Raw genomic sequence first — 21,335 nt, 5'->3', positions numbered from 1 at the left:
TTTAACCAAAAATAATAATTATATATGTCTCGTGGCGCCTATTTCTTGTATTGTGAGGGGGCGTTTTGTAGTGTGGGTATTGTTTTAACACCCTTTTGCAATTCCCCCCCTTTTCCTCTTGTGTGCAATTCGGGGAGGGTTTATGACCATTGATGGCTGTCTCTTTCATGCTCTCTGGCCTTTTGAAGCGGGGTGTGCGTGCATCTGCTTTTAGAGGTGGGGAAACGGGTTTTGTTTGCCCTTTGTTTGCTACCAAGTTGTCCTGGATAAATCAAGATTCGGATTCTTTCGCGACGTACGTGGCTAAACGTGCTCATCGGAGGAACGGACTGTGAACTCACCGAGGCTGCAAGCAGGTATGAGTCCACAGGCTCGCTCGCTCACCTCACCTGTTCATACTCCTCGCCTCGTGATGGACACACACACACAGGCTGGCAAGGTGCGATCGAGCACAAATTCAAAACAAGGGGAGGTAATGAAGAACACATACAAACTCCGCACAACCCGAGGGAGATGGGTGCAATCTACGGCGAAACTTCCGTAACCATTTTAAATTATGTGCGCTTCCTCCTCCTAACAACACACGGGTTATGCTGAAGCAGCAATACATTTTGGCGCATTTAATTCATGCGGCACTTTTATCCATTGGCTGTGTCGGGTGGATGAGGGCTTACGACACATTTTAGACGACATCACCAAGAACCTGTTCTTCACCTGAGGACGGCTGCTTGCGTTGTGGCCGAAACGTCGTGAGAATTATTTTATTATGTTTTATTTTTATTATTTTATTATTTCCCTTCTACGTGACTTTACCGAAAGAACCAAGAAGATGAATCCCTGCAGTCACGAAAGCTTTAAATCGAAAAAAAAACTAATTGTTGTTTGTTATTGGTGGCGTTTGGCATTGCGCCGTATACGAGCAGGTCCCTGATGTGTGCGCTTCCTGCTGAAGTGCTGGGTCTTTGCCGTGACCTGCCAGCGAGCCTTCGACACTTCACGTGGCCTCAAAGTGCACCAAGCTTGGCACAAGCGCCGTGGTGACATTACCGCCACTTAGTGGCGAATGGCGCTTGTTGTTGTTGTCAGGACAACTGCACCCTGTCCTGTATGCTCTCGGTTAACTGGTTGCATCTTTTTTATACGGTTGACCGAGGAGGCACATTGGCATGCACTGTCTACTACCTGTTCATGGTATTTGTGAGCACTGCATACCCTCTTCGTTTCATTGGCTTTGTCATTTGAATCCCCCATTAATACTGCGCAAGGAATGAAGGCAGACAACATGTCACAATGATATTGCCCATTTCGTGTGGTCAGGGTGCGATGATGTGCAGAGGAAGTAGAAGTGTGAGTCTAAGATGGACGGTTTCATGTTCAGAAAGAAGCTGTGAATTAACGAAGTGAATTGTATTGCTGGATGAAAATTGTGAAGGAAATTGAATGACGACATTACGTTGCTCCTAGCCGAGAGTTGGAACTGCGTGCACAAGTATGTGTGCCTTATTGTGATAATTAAAACTAGTCATGTTGGCCTTACAAGAGTTAATGCGTGATAATTAAATGTCCTCTGCACGCGGTGTGCAATGTATCATAATGTTGAAAAAAATACCTGCAAATTCGTACATTGGGATTACACGTACCAATTGTATCCTTTACTACAAAAAACTTGGCAGGACCCTCATTCAAACAAAGGTTCGAGATCTAGTGATGCTTACTGGTTCAACAAGTGAAAAAATAATAATGATCCATTGATGCTCTCATGTAGGAGCCGTCCATCGTGATGAAGTTCCGGCACTTCGCGGCACTCCTGCTCGTGGGCTCGCTGCTGTTCGCCGCTGCCATCACCGACATCCCCTGGACCCTGCTTGGCATGCCCCCCACAGGCTCTAGCAGACAGAGTGATAGGAATCTTGAGCAGCCCCTTAACCGGACCAACTTTGAGCCACCGCTGAGCTCTCCCTGCGGGCCCTCGGCTGTGCTTCTCACGCCTGTGACCGGAGCTCCAGCGCTGCTCGTGTCCGCTTCCTGGGATGAGCGCGAGGGCCCTGCCCAGGCGCGTCTTCTCACCATTGTCAAGCGGGAGGGTCTGCCCGCGCTCCGCTGCCTCTTCTGCTGCGGCGGCGCAAGTAGCGAGCCGTTCGTGCATTCGCCAGCGCGTGTGGAGGTGCACAGGCTCCACTTCAACTTCTCCTGGGCCACGGCTGACGTCCTGTGCACCCCACCCAATGTCAACGCCTGTTCAACTCCCCAAGGGGTCACCCTGGTGCCCGCCGAGAGCCCCGTGCCCATTTCCATCCGTGCGCCAGGGCCCAATTCCTCCTCCTCTGAGCTAGCAACGCCCCGGCCCTCCTTCACCCCATTCTACCGCGGTGCACGGGGACCGTTGGGCCAGGAGAGGAATTTCACTCACGAGTTTGGCGTCTGCATCTCGACGCTGTTCGGTGGATACGACAACGTCCTGCAGTTTGCTCAGGCCGTGGAGCTCTACCGACTCCTGGGTGCCAGCATTGTCACCGTCTACAACAGCGGCTGTGGGCCCATGCTTGCCCGCTTGCTGGCGCACTACCAGGCCGCCGGCATTGTCGAGGTGGTGCCGTGGCCCATCGGGATCCACCTGCAGCTCTCCAGTGGCTGGAAGCCGAATGTGGATCCGGGCGACGTGCATTACCACGGCCAAACGGCTGCACTCAATGACTGCCTATACCGACGCATGGACGACACCAGGTACCGGCTTAGAGAATTGTATCGCATACGTGTCAACCGCTTATGAGTGTCCTACCTTATTACAGACCAATTCAGACATTATTGGTCACCCGTGCCCTTGTAAATCTCAACGTTCATCCTACAAAGTATCCCATCACAAGGGAGAAACACAAACAAATAGACAATCATCACTATTACACCGACCACTAGTGCACTCACCATTACACTAATAAATACCTGTCAACCCCTTATGAGTGCCCTACCTTATTACAGACGAATTCAGACATTATTGGTCACCCGTGCCCTTGTAAATCGCAACGTTCATTCTACAAAGTCCCATCATAAGGGATACATTCTAAAAATAGACCACGGCTGTACGCCGTATGGACCTGAAAACTTAGTTTCCCTGTACAAGAATACGGGTAAACCTTATGGATTGACAGGTATGGTATCTGACGTGACACGCTCTGATGTGACCCTAACTGACGTGACACTCTCTGATGTGACACTCTCTGCTCTGTCTATGCTCTGAGCGAGCGATGTCACGTCACTGCGCTGTGCGACAAGAGTGAATGACTGGTTAACGTGGGCAACTGGGTTTACTGTACGGATCGATGAGATGGCTACGTATGGGCTGAGCTGCAATGTGGAGGGTGTGAGTGGTGGCGCAGCTGTTGGCGTACTGTGCCATGATCCCTACTGCCCCAGTTAGAATCCATCGGTGAGGAGTGAAATCTGAATAGATCCTTAATGACTCATGCCCTTCACCAGTTGACAAAGATTAACATAGGTAATCCTAAAAATAGGGTTTTTCCCCTTTTTTTGGCAACAAAGCTGAAACCTTTTTACGAAGATTCATGTCTGCATTAACCACAATACTTGCAGTCAAAATTATTGTAAAAAGGTTTCGGTTTTGTTGCCAGAAAAAGGGGAAAACCCCTCTTATTATATTTTGGTACTGGCAAAGGAGGTCTAATGATATAGGTAAACCTATTGTTATTTTTTCAAAGATGAACACGTCGAAGTTATGGTCAAAGAACTCCCATAAGCAATGCAGCATGGGGCGGGCTTTCATCCGGCAATGGATTGAAAAAGGCCTCCCAATTGTGAATTTTGTCATCTTTTGTATACCAATTTAGCTATAGCGAGGGTTAGCTTTGGCATTTCGCATGGTATAATGTACTCGGACAAGTACTGTATTGTTAGTTGACATTGTGGTGTGGGGCGGGGGGTGCGCGAGACAGTTGGTGGCACATCAACCTTTGCCGTGCAAGCATCTCGCGGACAAAAATCCACCATATAGCCTTAACAGACTGTTGGGGCAAGTACTGTTAGCGAGCAGCAGGTCGGCACTGTGGCACACGAGGGGGTGGGTGGCCAGAACCACGACCGGCCGCCTTTGTCTCCTCACATCGCAACCGGGGACTGAGTCGACCTAGGAGAAGCCCAGGTTCAGATAATCGTCACTGGTGTTGGCCGTGAGCGGGAATCGAACTCGGGTCGCTGGGTTCGTAGTGCACCGCGCTGACCACGCTCTCCACTCGTGGCCAAACAAGCACACACCCGATTTGGATCATCGGTAAGAACAGTATTATTCTGTATTTATACTAGTACTAGCTGTACTACCCGGCTTCGCCCGGGACTTGTATCTACCACGGCCGGCCGCCTTTGTCTCCCCAGTGGCGATGTTAATACGCTACAGTAGTTAAGTTACTCGTTTGAGGCAGAGTCGAGCTAGGGGAGGTTCAAATAATCGTCACCGGTGGTGGCCGTGAGCGGGAATCGAACTGGGTTTGCCGGGTTGGTAGCGCAGCGTAGCGTTAAGCACTACACCCACCGCTCCTCACACACCACACACGCACAGACACACACACAGACACACACACAGACACACGCAGACACACACAGACAGAAACACACACACAGACAGCACGCTAACCACTACACTACCGCTCCCCACACACCACACACGCACACACACAGACACACACACAGACACACACACAGACACACACACACAGACACACACACACAGGCAGCACGCTAAGCACTACACTACCGTTCCCCCTACACAACACACGCGCGCGCGTCCATAGGTACACATACACGCGCTTGCTGCAGACACACACGACTTTCAGGGTGCATACGGCAGTAAACGACTGAAATAATAAAGCGGCAATGCTGTGTAAGGAACGCCTTAGACCCGCATTATACATTTGTGTAATGCGAGCGTAAACACACAAACACACACAAACACATACACAATACACACACACATACATGCAGACACACAGACAGACACATAACACACATACATACACACACATACAAACACAGAAACACATACACACACATACATAGACACACACATACATACACACGAACACATCCACAGACGTACATACACACATACATACAGGCACGCAGACATACACATAAACACATACAAAAAAACCCACATACATACACACACACATACATACACACAAACACATGCACACACATACATACACACATGCATACAGACACACAGACATACACATAAACACATACACACATACACATGACCCGGCTTCGCCCGGGACTTGGATCCACCACGGCGGCAAAACCGACATACATACACACACAGACATACACACAAACACATACACACACATACATACACACATGCATACAGACACACAGACATACACATAAACACATACACATGACCCGGCTTCGCCCGGGACTTGGATCCACCACGGCGGCAAAACCGACATACATACACACACAGACATACACACAAACACATACACACACATACAAACACACATGCATACAGACACACAGACATACACATAAACACATACACATGACCCGGCTTCGCCCGGGACTTGGATCTACCACGCCCAGCCGCCTTTGTCTCCCAAGTGCCGATGTTAATACGCCACACCAGTTACTCGTTTGAGGCTGAGTGGACCTAGGGGAGGTTCAAATAATCGTCACCGGTGGTGGCCGTGAGCGGGAATGGAACTGGGTTCGCCGGGTTGGTAGCGCAGCGTAGCGTTAAGCACTACAGCCACCGCTCCTCACACACCACACACGCACAGACACACACACAGACACACGCAGACACACACAGACAGACACAGATAGACACACACACACACAGACAGCACGCTAAGCACTACACTACCGCTCCCCACACACCACACACGCACACACACAGACACACACACAGACACACGCAGACACACACAGACAGACACAGACAGACACACACACACACAGACACAGACAGCACGCTAAGCACTACACTACCGTTCCACCTACACAACACACGCGCGCGCGTCCATAGGTACACATACACGCGCTTGCTGCAGACACACACGACTTTCAGGGTGCGTAAGGCAGTAAACGACTGAAATAATAAAGCGGCAATGCTGTGCGAGGAACGCCTTAGACCAGCAACACATTTGTGTAATGCGAGCGTAAACACACAAACACATACAAACACATACACACACATACATACACACACATACACACAAACACATACACACAGACATACACATACACACAAACACACACATACATGCACACAAACACATACACAATACACACACACATACACACAAACACATACATACACATACATACACACATACATAGAGACACACAGACATACACATAAACACAAACACACATACACATGACCCGGCTTCGCTCGGGACTTGGATCCACGATGCCCCGCCGCCTTTGTCTCCCCAGTGACGATGTTCACACACGACAGCAGTTACGCCTTTGAGGCTGAGTGGACCTAGGGGAGGGCCAGGTCCGTTTCAAATTATCGTCAGCGGTGGTGGGCGTGAGTTGGAATCGAACTGGGGTCGCTCAAGCAGCTTAATGACTGTTTGTACAAAGAACATATAAAGAATCGATTATAATAACCAGGCAAGAGTCCACATTATAGACTGCCAGTACACGCACTCAGCTTCATAAGCAGGCTAGAGTGTACATGATAGAGTGGCAGTACGCTCACCGAGCTTAATAAGCAGGCTACAGTGTACATGATAGACTGGCAGTACGCTCACCCAGCTTAATGAGTATTTGTACAGTGAACATTAAAGTAATCGATTGTTGGCGCGTTGGGTTTAAAAGTAATATTAATAGCACACATTGTGGTGGGGGTGTAGTGAAGAGTAGGAAAAACTTTGATGAATTTACCTCAGAGTGGCGTGGTGGGTGTCGAGGCCTAGTAGCGTGCAAAGCCTGCGGCCTCGCCTAAAATTGTCGGCTTGGAAGAGGCAGGGTACGGGTGGCGTTCCTTCCCCCCCCCCTAGCGCTCCAACAATACTGTGTAATGGCTATTATTTAATTAAATACGGAGCTTATGAAAGTGGCGAAGGCGTGGCTAGCCGTTGGCAGGGGCAACCGCCGTCCAATGAAACTGCAGCCCTTGGCGAAGGCGTGGCTAGCCGTTGCCAGGTCCAATGAAAGCGGCGAAGGCGTGGCTAGCCGTTGCCAGGGGCAACCGCCGTCCAATGAAAGTGCGTATGGGCCAAAGTCCACACAACAACAACAACAACAACAACCGCCATTCGCCACTAAGTGGCGGTGACGTCACCACGATGCTTGTGCCAGGCCAAGTGCACCTTGAGGCCACGTGAAGTGTCGAAAGCCCGCTGGCAGGAGGTCACGGGGCAGACCCAGCAGGTGCCACGGGTCGACTGACCGAGATGACCGAGATGACTGGCTGATGCACCACCTGTGCCCCCTACTGTGCCAACTTGCTGTGCTTTAGCCACCCGGCGCTCCGCTCGTTGTTGTGAGCGTCGCTCCCCTGCCCTCCGTTGTTGTTGGAGGGCGACTGCCTCCAACTGCCCAGTAGCGTCCTTCACGAGCCTCCTCCACTGAGGCCGATCTTGACACCGCTGGTACCAGTCATCGGCAAGTCCACTCAGCTCCACGTCCTCCTGTACCACATCACTCCATCTCTTCTCCAGCCCGTGCCGCGCCCGTCTAGCCCCCTCGATCCGGCCGAACAAAAGCTGTTTAGGCATGCGGTGGCTGGGCATGCGGGCTACATGACCCAGCCAACGCAGCCTTGCCTGCCGGAGGAGCTCACTGATGGGACTTTGCCCAGATCTTTCAAGGATTTGTGAGCTCCTCACACAATCCAGCCTGGTTAAACCCAGGATGGATCGTAGGCAGGCCAGCCTAAATGTTTCCAACCGGCGAAGATGCTCCACCAGGGGGGTCCACGTCTCGCAAGCGTAGAGAAGGGAGGGAATGACCGTGGCCGAGAAGACCTGAAGCTTCGTGCGGAGCGACAGACCAGGTAGCTTCCACACAGCGTTACGCAACCGATGAAAAGATATTGCCGCTCGACTGATTCGGAGTGAGACCTCTGCTGATAGACTGGAGCCGGTCATAAGCACACTGCCCAGGTATGGGAAACTCTCCACTCTCTCCACAACTGCCCCATCACCAATTGGGAGTTGTGGGGGTGGAGTGTCCGATGGTACAAAATACCCAGGCAGGTGCTTAGTTTTGGTGGGGCTGATGGTAAGGCCCCACCTCTTAGTGGCACGCTCCAGTCTCAGCAGCAGCGTCTCCAACTCCTCCTCTGAGTGAGCAGCTATTACCAAATCATCGGCATACATAACGTGGTTGACCAATAGGGAGCCATCCCTTGATCGCACCCGGGCGTCGATCAGCCTCCCATTATATCTGTACCAAATGGAAATTCCCCCGGTACAGCTATTGAAGGCTTCACGAACTACGCGGTCAAAATAGATGTTAAATAATGTGGGAGCCAGAGGACATCCCTGTCGCACCCCAAGGTGTACAGGGAAAGGCTCCGACTCCCGGCCACGTAGTTTTACCCGGGCCCGCTCACCATCATGAAGGTCCTTAATGATCGTGAGCAGAGGGTCAGGGACTCCGAAAGCACGAAGAACAACCCAGAGCCCAGGCCTACTGATGGTATCATAGGCCTTGACCAGGTCAATAAAGCAGAGATGTAGGTCTTTTTGGAATTCCCTACACCTCTGCTGTAGCAGACGGACAGGAGTGAGATGCCCCTGTAGTTGTTACAGTCGGTACGGTCCCCCTTCTTAAAGAGGGGAACCACCAGGGCATCCTTCCAGTCCTGCGGAACCCGTCCAGTGGTCCAGACTGTTGTTATGATGTCATATAGGGCAGTCTGTGCACAAACGCCACCCTCCCTCAGCATTTCGCTTGGGAGATCATCTCTGCCCGATGCCTTCCCTGGTCTCAGACTCCGGATCGCCCTCAGTACTTCCTCAACAGCTGGCACCTCAGCCAGCCACTCACAGGGGGTGACCTCTTCCAATATTTGAGGCACCGCAGCCTCAGCAGGGTTATCACCACTTTGTGCCATGATGTTTTCCTGGCTGAGAGAATTTCCCTCCCCCAGGACCTCACAGAAATGCTCAGCAAATCTGCAAACCTGTTCCTGGGGGTCGGAGATTGGATCACCGTTTTTTCCTCTAATGATGGTAATAGGTGTGGCGCTGCAGGTTACTTTTTTGATGGAGTTAAATAGTGATTTGTGATCACGGGCCACTGAGGCAGACTCCATCTCCTCAGCAACCCGCGACCACCACCCATCCTTACAGCGCCTTACGGCTCTCCGAACTTCTGAGCGAAGGCTGCGGTAAACCTCCTCATTCTCTGACGTGGGATGCTGTAGGCGATGAGAGTGGGCCTGACGCTTTTTCTCAATTAACCTGAACACCTCCTCTGTCAGCCAGGGTTTCTGGGGAGGTCTGGACCGCGTACCCAAAGCAGCCATTGCAGCTGCATGAGTCACAGTCCTAAACCTCGCCCATTTACCCTCGACATCAGGTGGAGTGGGGGACGATGCCAACCCCAGCTGCAAGCGATGATGAAATTCTCGCTTGCAACTTTCATCAGCTAACTGAGACCAGGCCACTTTTGGTTGGAATGGGATCCTGGGTGTACACCCACCACCGGAGTGGAAGAAAGGCAGGCGCATCTTACACACACACAAAGATCCCCCGTATAGCCTGAACAGACTGTAGGGGCAAGTGCTGTTAGCGAGCACCTATGAAGGCCGGAACGGTACACGAGGGGGTGGGTGGCCAGCACCACGCCCGACCGCCTTTGTCTCCCTAGTGGCGATGTTTACACACCGCACCAGGTACTCATTTAAGGCTGAGTCGACCTAGGGGAGGCCCAGGACCGTTTCAGATAATCGTCACTGGTGTTTGCCGTGAGCGGGAATCGAACCCGGGTCGCCAGGTTCATAGCGCAGCGCGCTAACCACTACACTACCGCTCCCCACTACACACACACACACACAGACAGACAGACATGAACGATTTTATATATATAGATTTATTTCTATGAATGTCTCTAGTTATTTGCAATATAGTACGGTACCTATTCAAATCGCCGTGTCTATTTTGGGTTGCCGTATACCTAACGCCATTGTTTTGATAAAGCTTAAGTATTGAATGTGGTGATTTTGGCTTATGCGGCACTTTGCAAGAATGTAACCCCCGCGATAATCGAGGGTCCCTTCTAGCGGGCCGTCCAAAAATTACGTCACGCGATTTTGGACGATTTTGACCCCCCCGCCCCTCATCACACGGCGTCACAAAAAGTCAGATCCCCTTCAAATATGACGTCACAAAGCTCTGCCCCCTCCCCAAAACCATATTTCCATTTTGAAAATAAAACATGCTTCAAATCGTCTTAAACTATTGTCATTGTAGTGCGTATTTAATGTGGCGCTGCACTCTGGTGTTGTAGGAGTGTTGTTATAACAATTAGTATTGATATAACAATTCTAGATTTATTAAAAGTTGCGCATTTTTACGTGACGTCACATTTCTCAACACCCCCCCCCCCCTCGTCACACATCGTCACAAATGTCTCACCCCCCCCCCCAGGTGCGTGACGTCATTTAGGGCTCATCAGCCGTCAGCCATGTTGATCGAACACTTACTTATTTATCCCATATTTGCCAAGCAGCGAAGAGGCCTTCATCCACCAGTAAATAGCCAATGGGCTGTAACTTAAATCGTCGATATTATATCTTCTTTTTGGTTCTTTAGGTAAAGTCACGTAGAAGGGAAATAAAAAAATTAAAATTAACATAATAAAATAATTCTCACGACATTTCGGCCACAACGCAAGCAGCCGTCCTCAGGTGAAGAACAGGTCTGTCTTCTACTTGACTTTACCGAAAGAACCAAGAAGATGAATCCCTGCAGTCACGAAAGCTTTAAATCGAAATTCGTCGATATTATACTTTAGAATATTTATTTTGGGGCGGGTAGGCCAAGTCATGATCTAATTCTGACTAATATGAGATTGCTACTGTTGATGCTTGACGTAGCTTCAAATGAAACGTTGCATCCATTTGTTAATTTAATTTGTGTACATTTGCTCTCCGATTTCTGGTGAGCTGAAACTATAATCACGTAAAATTGGTTTAACACGTAGGCGTTCGCGACCAATATCAGTTTTATACTTTACATTGGCACATTAAACTCCTGTACGTGACAATTTGACTGTCGGGTGGTGGAGGGTCTTAACTATAATCAGATAAAATTGGTTTAACACGTCGGCATTGATGATGAACTTTGTCGGCTCATGACGTGGCCTAACCCATGTAATCTGTCGATAATAAAGTGGCTCTCAATGATCAAAACGGACTGGGCTGTGGATTGCACCCCCCTCTCTCCTTCTCACGCCACATCATGGCTTGTCGCTACTTTTTTTATGACTTTTGATTGCCTGGGCCCCCGGCAGGTACTTGGCGATGACCGACATCGACGAAGTAATCGTCCCACTGCTGCACGAGGACTGGGCAGGGCTCATGAAGACGCTGACGTCTCGCTACCGTGTGAGCGTCTTCCACTTCAGAAACTACGTGTTCCCTCACTCCGTGCGCAACGCCACCTTGCACGCGACTTATTCCTCTCGCTGGCGCGGCGTCCCGGGCCACGACATCCTGACGCACGTGCTGCACGAGCCGCCCACGCCCCAACGCACCAAGATGATGTTGGAGGCGAGGCGTGTGGTGCGCGTGTCCGTGCACAGCGTGCTGCGCTCGCTGCGTGGGCAGCAGATCGTGCCAACGAATGCTGCGAGAATGTTCCACTTCCGTGACGCGATGCGGCCGGAGATGAGCAAGGAGCAGCTGAGCTATGATACTAGACTCTGGCGCTATAACGCAAGCCTCGTGACCAACGTGGACGCAGCCCTGAGTGCTGCTGGTTTCTTACGTCTCCCTTGACATCAAGGTGCATCAGATTACACGTGGATCAGACTTGCACAAATACGACTATACATTCCTCTTCCCGTTTGTATGTATAGGCAACTAAGCATTCCAGTTTGTGGAGCCGCCATGTGTACACTTAACATTCTAGCGTGGGACTGACCATTTGTCTCCTCTCACTTCAATCGACACATCCGTAGTTCCTGATGCCGCAGCCTTTTCCAACACGTTGTGCCGCTCGGACTGACGCTTTACTTGTGGGATGCGCCAACATTTATTTTGTGTTCTGGAGGACCGGCAACTCGAGTGAAAGTTTTAACTGGGATTGGGACCAACTTTGGTGGCATTTATAACTTGTGCACCGCTCTTACATCAACCAAACGCACGGAAGAGCATCTCGCGGGGCCGTTCAATACAGAGCCAGGCCTCGCACCTAACACATTTCGGAATTATGGGACGCGGGAGGCATAGAGGTGGGTCCCAGAAGAAAAACATGAAAGAAACATTTTTAAAAATCATCTTAAATAATGACCCCTATGTATATTTTTATCCGAAACCCCCAACACAAACAGATAAGGTCACCATGAATTAGTCAATTACAAAGCAGCCTCCCCCAACCGTGTGTAGAATGGTCGGGATCATGAGGCCATCACGTGCTTTTAGCCAGTGGTTCTTAAACTTTACTGCAGCCTTGCACCCCTTTGGTGCTCAATCGTAAAAAAAAGTATAATGTTTTTTAATACGTAGGGTTTGATGAAACAAAGTAGTTGTTCATCTTCGTGGTGCTTTCGGTAAAGTCGCGTAGAAGAGAAATAATAAAATAATAAAAATAAAACATAATAAAAAAAATCATCGCGACGTTTTGGCCACAACACAAGCAGCCGTCCTCAGGTGGAGAAACAGAGCTGTCGGAAAGACAGCGCTCCTGTTTAATTTGTATTATTTTATTATTTCCCTTCTATGTGACTTTACTGAAAGAACCAAGAAGATGAATCCCTGCAGTCACTAAAGCTTTACATCGAAAAGTAGTTGTTGTACTTATGTGCCTGTGCTTAATTTATCTTTTCGATTATTTACCTTCTAAAAAGAAATCTGGCCGCGTCTCGCATCCCCAGGCTAAGAACCACTGGTGTCACCGGACGTCACCCTCGCCAGTGCGCGTGGTCCTTATTTTGGTGGTGTGTGCTGTGTTTTACGGAAAAGTTTTTATTGATGTTAACATTACGGTATAACGAGCAATAAAATAAACTACAAGTCTAGTGCCTCCACATCTTGGTGGTATGTGCTGTGTTTTACGAAAACGTTTTTATTGATGTTACCATTACGGTATGACGAGCAATAAAATGTACTACAAGTCTCGTGCCTCCACATCTTCAGAACTGCAATTTTTATTAAAAATAAAAACAGAACACATTCGCAAAGCCTCGCGTTATAAGGAACAAAACAAATGATGTCAAGAGTTGCTCAAAAAATGCCCGAAGGCACCGCATAGATTTGCATCTCTGCAAATTGCCCCAAAAAGAAAATCTCCTCGCGGATTCGGGGAGAAGCTGGCGTTGTTACCTGCCCGCTTGGGACATCGTTGAGCAAATGCCACGGGTCAGGAAGCTGCACAAAAGGAACCATTGTGTGTCAGTCGGGAAAAAATGGTGATTGTGTAAGTGGGCTTTTACAATAATAACAATAAGTCTACGTTATTTTTTAGACAGTTTGAAAAAAATAGTAGTTGACTAAATATTTCAAGTCTTTAAAAAGGTATCTTATACAACAAAACCGAACACAATGAACGTGCGAGTTAAGCGCACCGTAAACGTACTGCTCTTGGTAAACATCATCATAAAGTAGTGACGTACAAGGCTTTGCCTACAACAAAGGCGGGAGGAAAGGCGGTTGGAGAGGGAGGTCCAGATGTCTTGTGACGACCCCCCCCCCCCCCCATTTACTGCTTTATAACTGATTTTTTTTTGTATAATGTAAGTAATATAAATCTTGACTTAAAACTTTCGTAACTGCAGGAATTCATATTCTAGGGTCTTTCGGTAAAGTCATGTAGATAGGTTCAAAGAAAATACCAAGAAAATAACAAGAAAATAAAAAAACTACGACGTGTCCATCGCAACACAAGCAATCGTCATCAGGAGACAGCTGCATTACAGAGACACAGACACAGCAGCAGCTACAGCTGCAGTACAGACACACGGACACAGCAGCAGCTACAGCTGCAGTGCAGAGACACGGACACAGCAGCAGCTACAGCCGCAGTACAGAGACACAGACACAGCAGCAGCTACAGCCGCAGTACAGAGACACGGACACAGCAGCAGCTACAGCTGCAGTGCAGAGACACGGACACAGCAGCAAATTCATTTTTGGACTCGGCCGTCCCTCAATATATTTGTACAGAGAATCCTGGAAATCTACGTTGAGATGGTGAACATAAAATGCAATCGGCTTGAGCTTAATGGACAGTCTAACTATTCAGAGGTGTCTGCATTCAAATAGCATTATTTTAAGTGATCATCTGATCAATAGCAACACTATCTGATCCTACATCTAATCAGGTGCTCTAAGTTTTGATCCATTGCCAATGTATTAAAGCTTTGTGGAGCACAAGTAAATATGACAAAAATTTATGCATTCATCCAAGCTCTAAGAGACCTATGTCACGGAATTAAACATGGTAAAATACGTTTCACAAAACTTAAAATGCTACACTAATTATAAATGGGCAAATTAAGATGCAAGGTGACATTTTTTTGCCAATTTTAAGCAAAGGCCTTAGGTATATATAGTTTTAACAAAGGTGGGTTTGGAGAATCAGCGGCTTGCATATTCGTGGAGAAAATGGTTGAGCATGCAGATTCGACGATAGTCAATGTCGCATATCAAATTAAAATGAACTGCCTGAGATTTTCAACTTTTTAGAGAGGGCTGCTAAGATATGCTCTGGATCAAATATGAAGTTTGCATTCTAAATTTTCCACTGTTGTCGTCACTTGATAATTGCGCTGCTAGACATAGTTGGCTGTCTCGGTTCAGCACCGTCAGTGTCAGACGTTGTCTGTAGGCGAGCAACCAGCGAAAGAGTTGCATATAAGCAAGAGACAGAAAGTGTGTAACAGTGTAAGGTGTGTATTGTGTAAAGTCTACTCGGTGTTTAATTTAAAGATTTGCTTCCAAGAAGTTACGTCTCCAAGGCAGTCACTACACAAACACTCAGCCGTGTTTAACTTGCGAGATTGCATACATTTGCGAGATTTTATTAGCTCATTGATGACATTAATACTTTTTATATGGACGTTTTTCATTCGTGTAGAGTGTGGTCCTTGATTGATGCAGACCATTTCAGCACATTCTATTAACGTCACACAATTGATTCTACACTTCTTATTGTTGTAATATAATCAAATATTTTAATTACCACAAGATAGCAACATGTTCTCATTTACCAGAAGACAGCGGACTCTACGCTCATTAATTGAGGGGCAATGCGTGCAAACCAAACTCAAGTGCAAAGCAATCGAAACACAAAGCATCAATGAGAGGCTCGAGAGTTAATTGAACAGCGTGCCACTGCGACCAATCAGAGAGAACGTTTCGCGACTATAAATGGCCAACAGAGCGCCCCCATTGCCGTGTCTCTCGCCTGTGTATTAAGATGGAGTCGCTGCTTTGTTGGTTTGTGGCGCTCTGCGCAGTCGGTATTGTGTCTGCGGATCCGGGCTTCGTAGGTGAGGTTTCTCGCACGTCACTCACTGCACGTTCTTTAACTTGTGAAGAGAAAGTCGCAAATACGTGATTGAATAAAACTATACTGGCAACTTGTACGCTGGGCATTGAAACATTGATTTCGGAAACTGTATGTGTGACAGAAATGCAGTGCAAGATTGAATTGTTTTGAATTATTGAACTGTTCCATTCTTTATTATTGCTTGCTTACTCAACCTCGCCTAAGAATCAATTCCCTTTCTCAGACTTTGCCTGGCAAGTTATAATAAACGTTGGGTGTTGCGTGTAATCCTAATTGGGTGAACTCAAATGTTGGCCATCGTGAATTCGACTGCAACATTCGCGTAGGCATTAAGTACTGTGCTGCTGCGGCGCGCACGCGCACCATCTCGTCTCCCATGCAGCCCATTGCTGGTCACAGGTCGTGTGTCCACTTCCAGGTCGGTTCGGCCACGTGCTCTCGTCGTGGTGTGCAGTACGTTTACTAAACACTACTTGGTGTTTTTATTTTACACATTTACTATATCTTAACAAATTGAGCCGTATTTTTGCATCCAGAATTCTTGTTCTGTTTGGATTGTAGAATGAAAGGGGAGGAGTGATAATTTTAAAACTCGAACCCTGTTTTTCACACGCGCATTTTTTTCGTGCAAATATCAGCTTTGTCGACCGAAAACACCGCCATGGGGCAGGGTTTTGGTTTAATTTGTTAAATGTTTGCTCCAATAACAATTGTATTCTCTCGTGCATAATGATGGTGAACTTGTTTCTCTTGTTCGTCAACGCCGCCATGCATGCAACCCTTTCACATCTGGATTTTCTGTAAAGCCAGTTAGATATAACGTCCTAATAAGCGTGTATCTCTTGGTTACCACGACGAGTCTGCTGAAAGCTGATCAAGCAAGCTTCGCAACTGAATGGGAAAAACGCTGGACCACGAGAGCGCAAGATTTGTACATGTGTGGGTTTTTTACTTGACATTTAATGCTCCTTTTGTGCTGTTGATCTTCTCCTTGAAGGACATCGAGCTGCCAACCGTGGCTTGAGAGCTATCGATGATGAGGAATTGCCCCCATCTACGATCCCTGCAGGTATAAGCAATGCTTTGCATGTGACACAGTACTGCCACCTAGGACAATCTCAATTTCTATGCTTTGTACCTCGTGTCTGGACTGGTGGTTGGTAACTAGCGTATTGCAGATTTGTTGGCTTGGTGCTGGGGGGGGGGGGGGGTAACTAAATTGCGTGATGTGCCGTTGGTCCAGGTAGGCATTAACATTTGTGGGCTTTTATATTTGTAACCTTGCAATCCAACAGTTCTAGAAAGTGTGCAGAACATGCGTTTGTCCCATTGTACAGAAGGCTTTCATTTTTTACTATTTGTAATTTCACTGTACAAGGTTTTCAATGAAAAGCACCATCTCAAAGGGAAAAATTTGGCTAACATGCATTGCATTTCATAGAATTAATTCTGACCTGCACTTTTCTTTGTGGGGTTTCTCATTTTACAAATGCATTTGGCTCTTCCTTGCGCGTGTGCCATCATTAGACACTTTGCATATCCATGTGCAGTGCTAAATTTCATGACCTGATGTCCGTGGGTCTCCTTGAACGTCTTACAGGTGTCACCTACGAGGTGGAGTGCGTCAAGGAGAGGATGTCTGCGAAGATCGCGAAAAGCGTCCTGCTGGGCTATGGCGCTTCTGATCTCGTCATGAACTCTGCAACTCCTGCATGCAGATTGACAGAAACTGGGCCGTACATCACGTTCAACATCTCGCTCGGAGAATGTGGCACCGTCTTTGAGGTCTCCAATATTAACTTTTATTTTTATACAAGTACTTTAACTTAACTGCCTGCCTTTTTCCAATCGACTCTAATCGGCCTTGTATCTTCCCCTCCACAGGAAACAAGCACAGACCTCGTCTTCTCTCAAACGATTTCTCTGCCCAGTACCACGTTCGGCATCAACACCTACGACTTAGTGTACATCATGGTCAATGCAATGTATGTGACCAAAACCCATGCTTGACACGTAGATTCTCGGTCTCCTAAACTGCATTCTTGCTATTCCACGTAATGGCGTGACCAAGCCTGTCGTAACGACCCCTTACGTTAATTTCCTGGATATTGGCATGCTTTCAAATGAGTAGTCTTCTCCAAAAGCAAATATATAATTTGGTTCACAACTGACTGCCGAACTGAAAAACATGATTTGGTCCTTGTTCACGTGAACCATTTTGAGTGACTTGATGCACCGCAGTTTTAACGCAACTCTGCTATTGTAATGATAAGATTTCATTTGTTCAGACCCAGACACTGATGCGCTTTTCTTTGCATTATCCCCTTCATTTTTATACTAGCTGCAAGATTCCGAGGACGGAGCTCTTGTCGTCTTTAGCACTCGAGCCCAACAGCACAAAGGTTGTGCTCAACCAGACCGTCTATGCTGAACTGGAACTAAAGATGGATTTCTACAAAAGCTCAACGTTCCTGGCGCCATACCTGCCCACCGACTACCCCCTAGTGGTGCAGCTGCGTCAAACCCTCTTTCTCCAGTTGTCCCTCAAGACCGGCCTCGACCTTTCCCTGTTCACCGTCGACCTCTACGCGACTCCCACCAGTAGCCCCCTTGATCCGCTGAAATATTATCTCGTGAAAGAAGGGTGCGTCGTTTTTCTATTCTCGCGCTTGACACTGGCTGAAGTGTACTTGAACCTGTCTTTCTTGCCTAATCTGTGGCCTTTCTCTTTCTGTAGGTGTCTGCGTGACAGCACTGTGAACGTCACGGTCACCGCCACTGCCCGCCGCTTCACCTTCCCAGCCTTCGCCTTCACTGTTCAAGATAAAAAATACGTGAGCTCAATATCCCACCATGGTAAAAGCGATCATGAACTTCGAGTGGTAGGGTCCGAGCCTTGGCTATGCTTTGCCTTGCATCAAGAATGGCCTGGGGAAAATTTACAACTCTGCCTCATTTGTCTAATTTAGAACTTCTGTTCTGCAATGGGTTTTCCTCATTTTATCAACTTGGACTGGCCCAACGGTCCCAATGGTAAAAAATTGTTTGCTAATGATTCGATTGGGTGTCTCCTGGGGCGTTCACATCCCCTTAAATTGCACGTGCTGTTTTTTTAATTGCTCCCTTTCACTCCTCTGCAGGTGTACATCCACGCTGCATTGATAGCTTGCAAGGCTTCTTTGACTGCCTCTCGCTGCCATCAAGGTTGTCTGGCCAGGAAAAGGAGGAGCAGCTTGGAAACCGTGGCTACCCCGGTCTACATCTTCACCAGGGGGCCCTTTGTCTACAGCGAGGATGCCGCCCTTTCCCGCTGTGCGTTTTTTAAGTTGTCCTTTTACCAGTTCAATACGGTTTCCTAATGTACTTTAGGGTCTATCGTGTTATCTATTTTAGAACTCCTACCACAGGTTAAAATGGGTCTTGCAGGGTTCTATATTTGGAAACCAATTTTCATGTTAAACGTATACAAATGTCCAGTTGCAGACATGTTTTTATACATTGCCTTACCCAGTTGCCTTTTCCAATTTGCAGCGGAGGTCCTGGACTACCCTGGTGTTGTGGCCATTGCAGCGATTGCTTCCATCGTCCTTGTGGCTTTGGGCTTTGCTTCAAAGAAGATGCTGGCTAAGAAGTGATGCAGATGTTTAACGTGTGCACGTGATGGAAAATAAAGCATGGATTCAAACTGGTTTATGACTTTAATGCGGCTTATTTTATGAAACGTCTTCACCTGGTCGCCTTGCTTGCTTTCCACTTGTGACACTGGCTGACATACATGGGATTTGAAAGGTTACATTTTTCTAGATCTTGGTGACCTTCATGGCGCAATGCTGCTTGTAGCTGCAAATTTTGCGCTTTGAGGCCCAACATCAGACCAGTGGCATCTTGCATTATGTAACGTTGAGCAATTGGAAGATCTTAACAAAACCTGCAGTTTCGTGTGGTTTTTATAGTTGTAATTGCTTGACACTTCTCAATTATGGATAGATTTGCTCCAGTGCTGTACACGTGACCAAGCCTTACTACTTGGCTGTGGTGTTTGGTGTAAGGACATATATGATTGGTTGCGCAAGCATGTGCTAGCTGACCATTATAGAGGTAGGAGCAACAGTTCCACACTGCCCACCAGGGATTTTGTCTTTCGTGCATATCCACGCCCTCGATTTGTTTTTCATGGAGTGCTCTGGGTGGGCTCGGCACCACGTGACGTGCCGCCCCACGCAGCTTGCGCCGCGTGACACGGATCGCATGAATGCGCTTTCCAACGAAGTTCCTTCCTGTCCACTCCGAAGGAACGTGTTCAGGGCTACATTGCTTCACATTTTTACAGGGACTGTCCCTTTGAAAATACCTAAAATCCTGGAACTCTATGCCAAGATCCGTGCCGGATGAAGCTCGTGCAGGTCCTGTAGCATATCTTGGACCAGAAATAAATAAAAGACACCAATTTTTTATCTACTTTTAAAATAATAGTTTCACTTGCTATACAGGCGGATGATGACAAATTATCTAACCTTAAAACCGGTTGTTCATTAAAGTTGAAGGCAATCGTAACGGCAAGTGAAGAATCGCTGAACCGAAAGTGATAGCTTGAAAGCATTTGGCGCGAGGCAGAAGGTACGGGGACGGTAGCATATGTAGCTACTTTTGCTCCTAGGATAATCTGGCACTGGTCAATGCTATTTGTGTCTGCACTCAAACGCCATCCTCGAAGTGACCATTTGATCTATAGTGGCCTATGATCCACGCTACAGCTAATAAGATGTTGTAGGTTTTACATTGTGCTTGAGCTTTGTGGATTACAAATAGGAATGGCTGATCATCAAAGCTCTCGGAGGCCAATATTGTTGGCTTGAAACATGGTATAATCGAAATTGCACAACGCTTTAATTGCCACACTTTTGGCAAAATTACATACAAGGTGACCATATTTTTCCAATGCCAAGTAGGCAACTTGAAGGGTTTTTCACAAACGTGGTTTGAAAAATAACGGCTAGCACCTTGACGAAAACGCACGAATTTCTTGACAATAGTCCATGAGGTCAAAATAAAATGTTTTGCCTGAAATGTTAGAACTTCAAAGAAAAGGCCGCCAACGTGCTCGGGTATCAACATGACAGTTTAATTTCAAATAAAAGTGAAAGTAATTAAAATATTATTAAGATTATTCCTGTGTGTATAATGAGCTGTACTGCCTTCCAATAACATCTATATAGATTTTTTGCAAAACGATGTTTGTCTTCGCTATTAAATTGGTCCATCAGCGTTCACACATTAACAACATGCAGAGATCTGCTTTATAGGAAAGTCACCAGTAATTGTATAAATTACCTCTAGGTTTGAAGCTTTCGTGACTGCAAGGATTCATACTCTTTGGGGTTTTTTTCCAGTAAAGTCACGTAGGTAAAAATTGTGGTTCCCAAGATCCATAAAGAAGGTACCCCACTACGGCCCATCGTTTTCTATCAGATTCTCTGCTTCCCTTCACTGGCAAGACCACCTGCACGGTACTTAACTCAACTCACTTGGTCTCTCTAGTCAAGGACATTGTACTGTCTCCTGATGATGTCCTCGTCAGCTTTGATGTGGTCTCTCTATTCACCAAGGTTCCAGTGCCTGACACCA

General features: G+C 47.5%; 1 protein-coding gene across 1 annotated transcript; it reads left to right on the top strand.

Annotated features, from left to right (window-relative positions):
• Positions 1–1,780: 1,780 nt before the first annotated feature.
• LOC133357838 (uncharacterized) lies at positions 1,781–12,722 on the top strand. Its single transcript, XM_061575981.1, has 2 exons — positions 1,781–2,724; positions 11,491–12,722. The coding sequence occupies exons 1-2, from the start codon at positions 1,781–1,783 to the stop codon at positions 11,975–11,977; spliced, it is 1,431 nt and encodes a 476-aa protein (XP_061431965.1). The 3' UTR covers positions 11,978–12,722.
• The last annotated feature ends 8,613 nt before the right edge of the window (positions 12,723–21,335 follow it).

Source organism: Lethenteron reissneri, chromosome 60 (assembly GCF_015708825.2).
Source record: "Lethenteron reissneri isolate LAM-NWPU_2019-01 chromosome 60, ASM1570882v1, whole genome shotgun sequence".
Taxonomy (NCBI): Eukaryota; Metazoa; Chordata; class Hyperoartia; order Petromyzontiformes; family Petromyzontidae; genus Lethenteron; species Lethenteron reissneri.
This window is presented reverse-complemented; position numbering and strand designations above follow the sequence as displayed.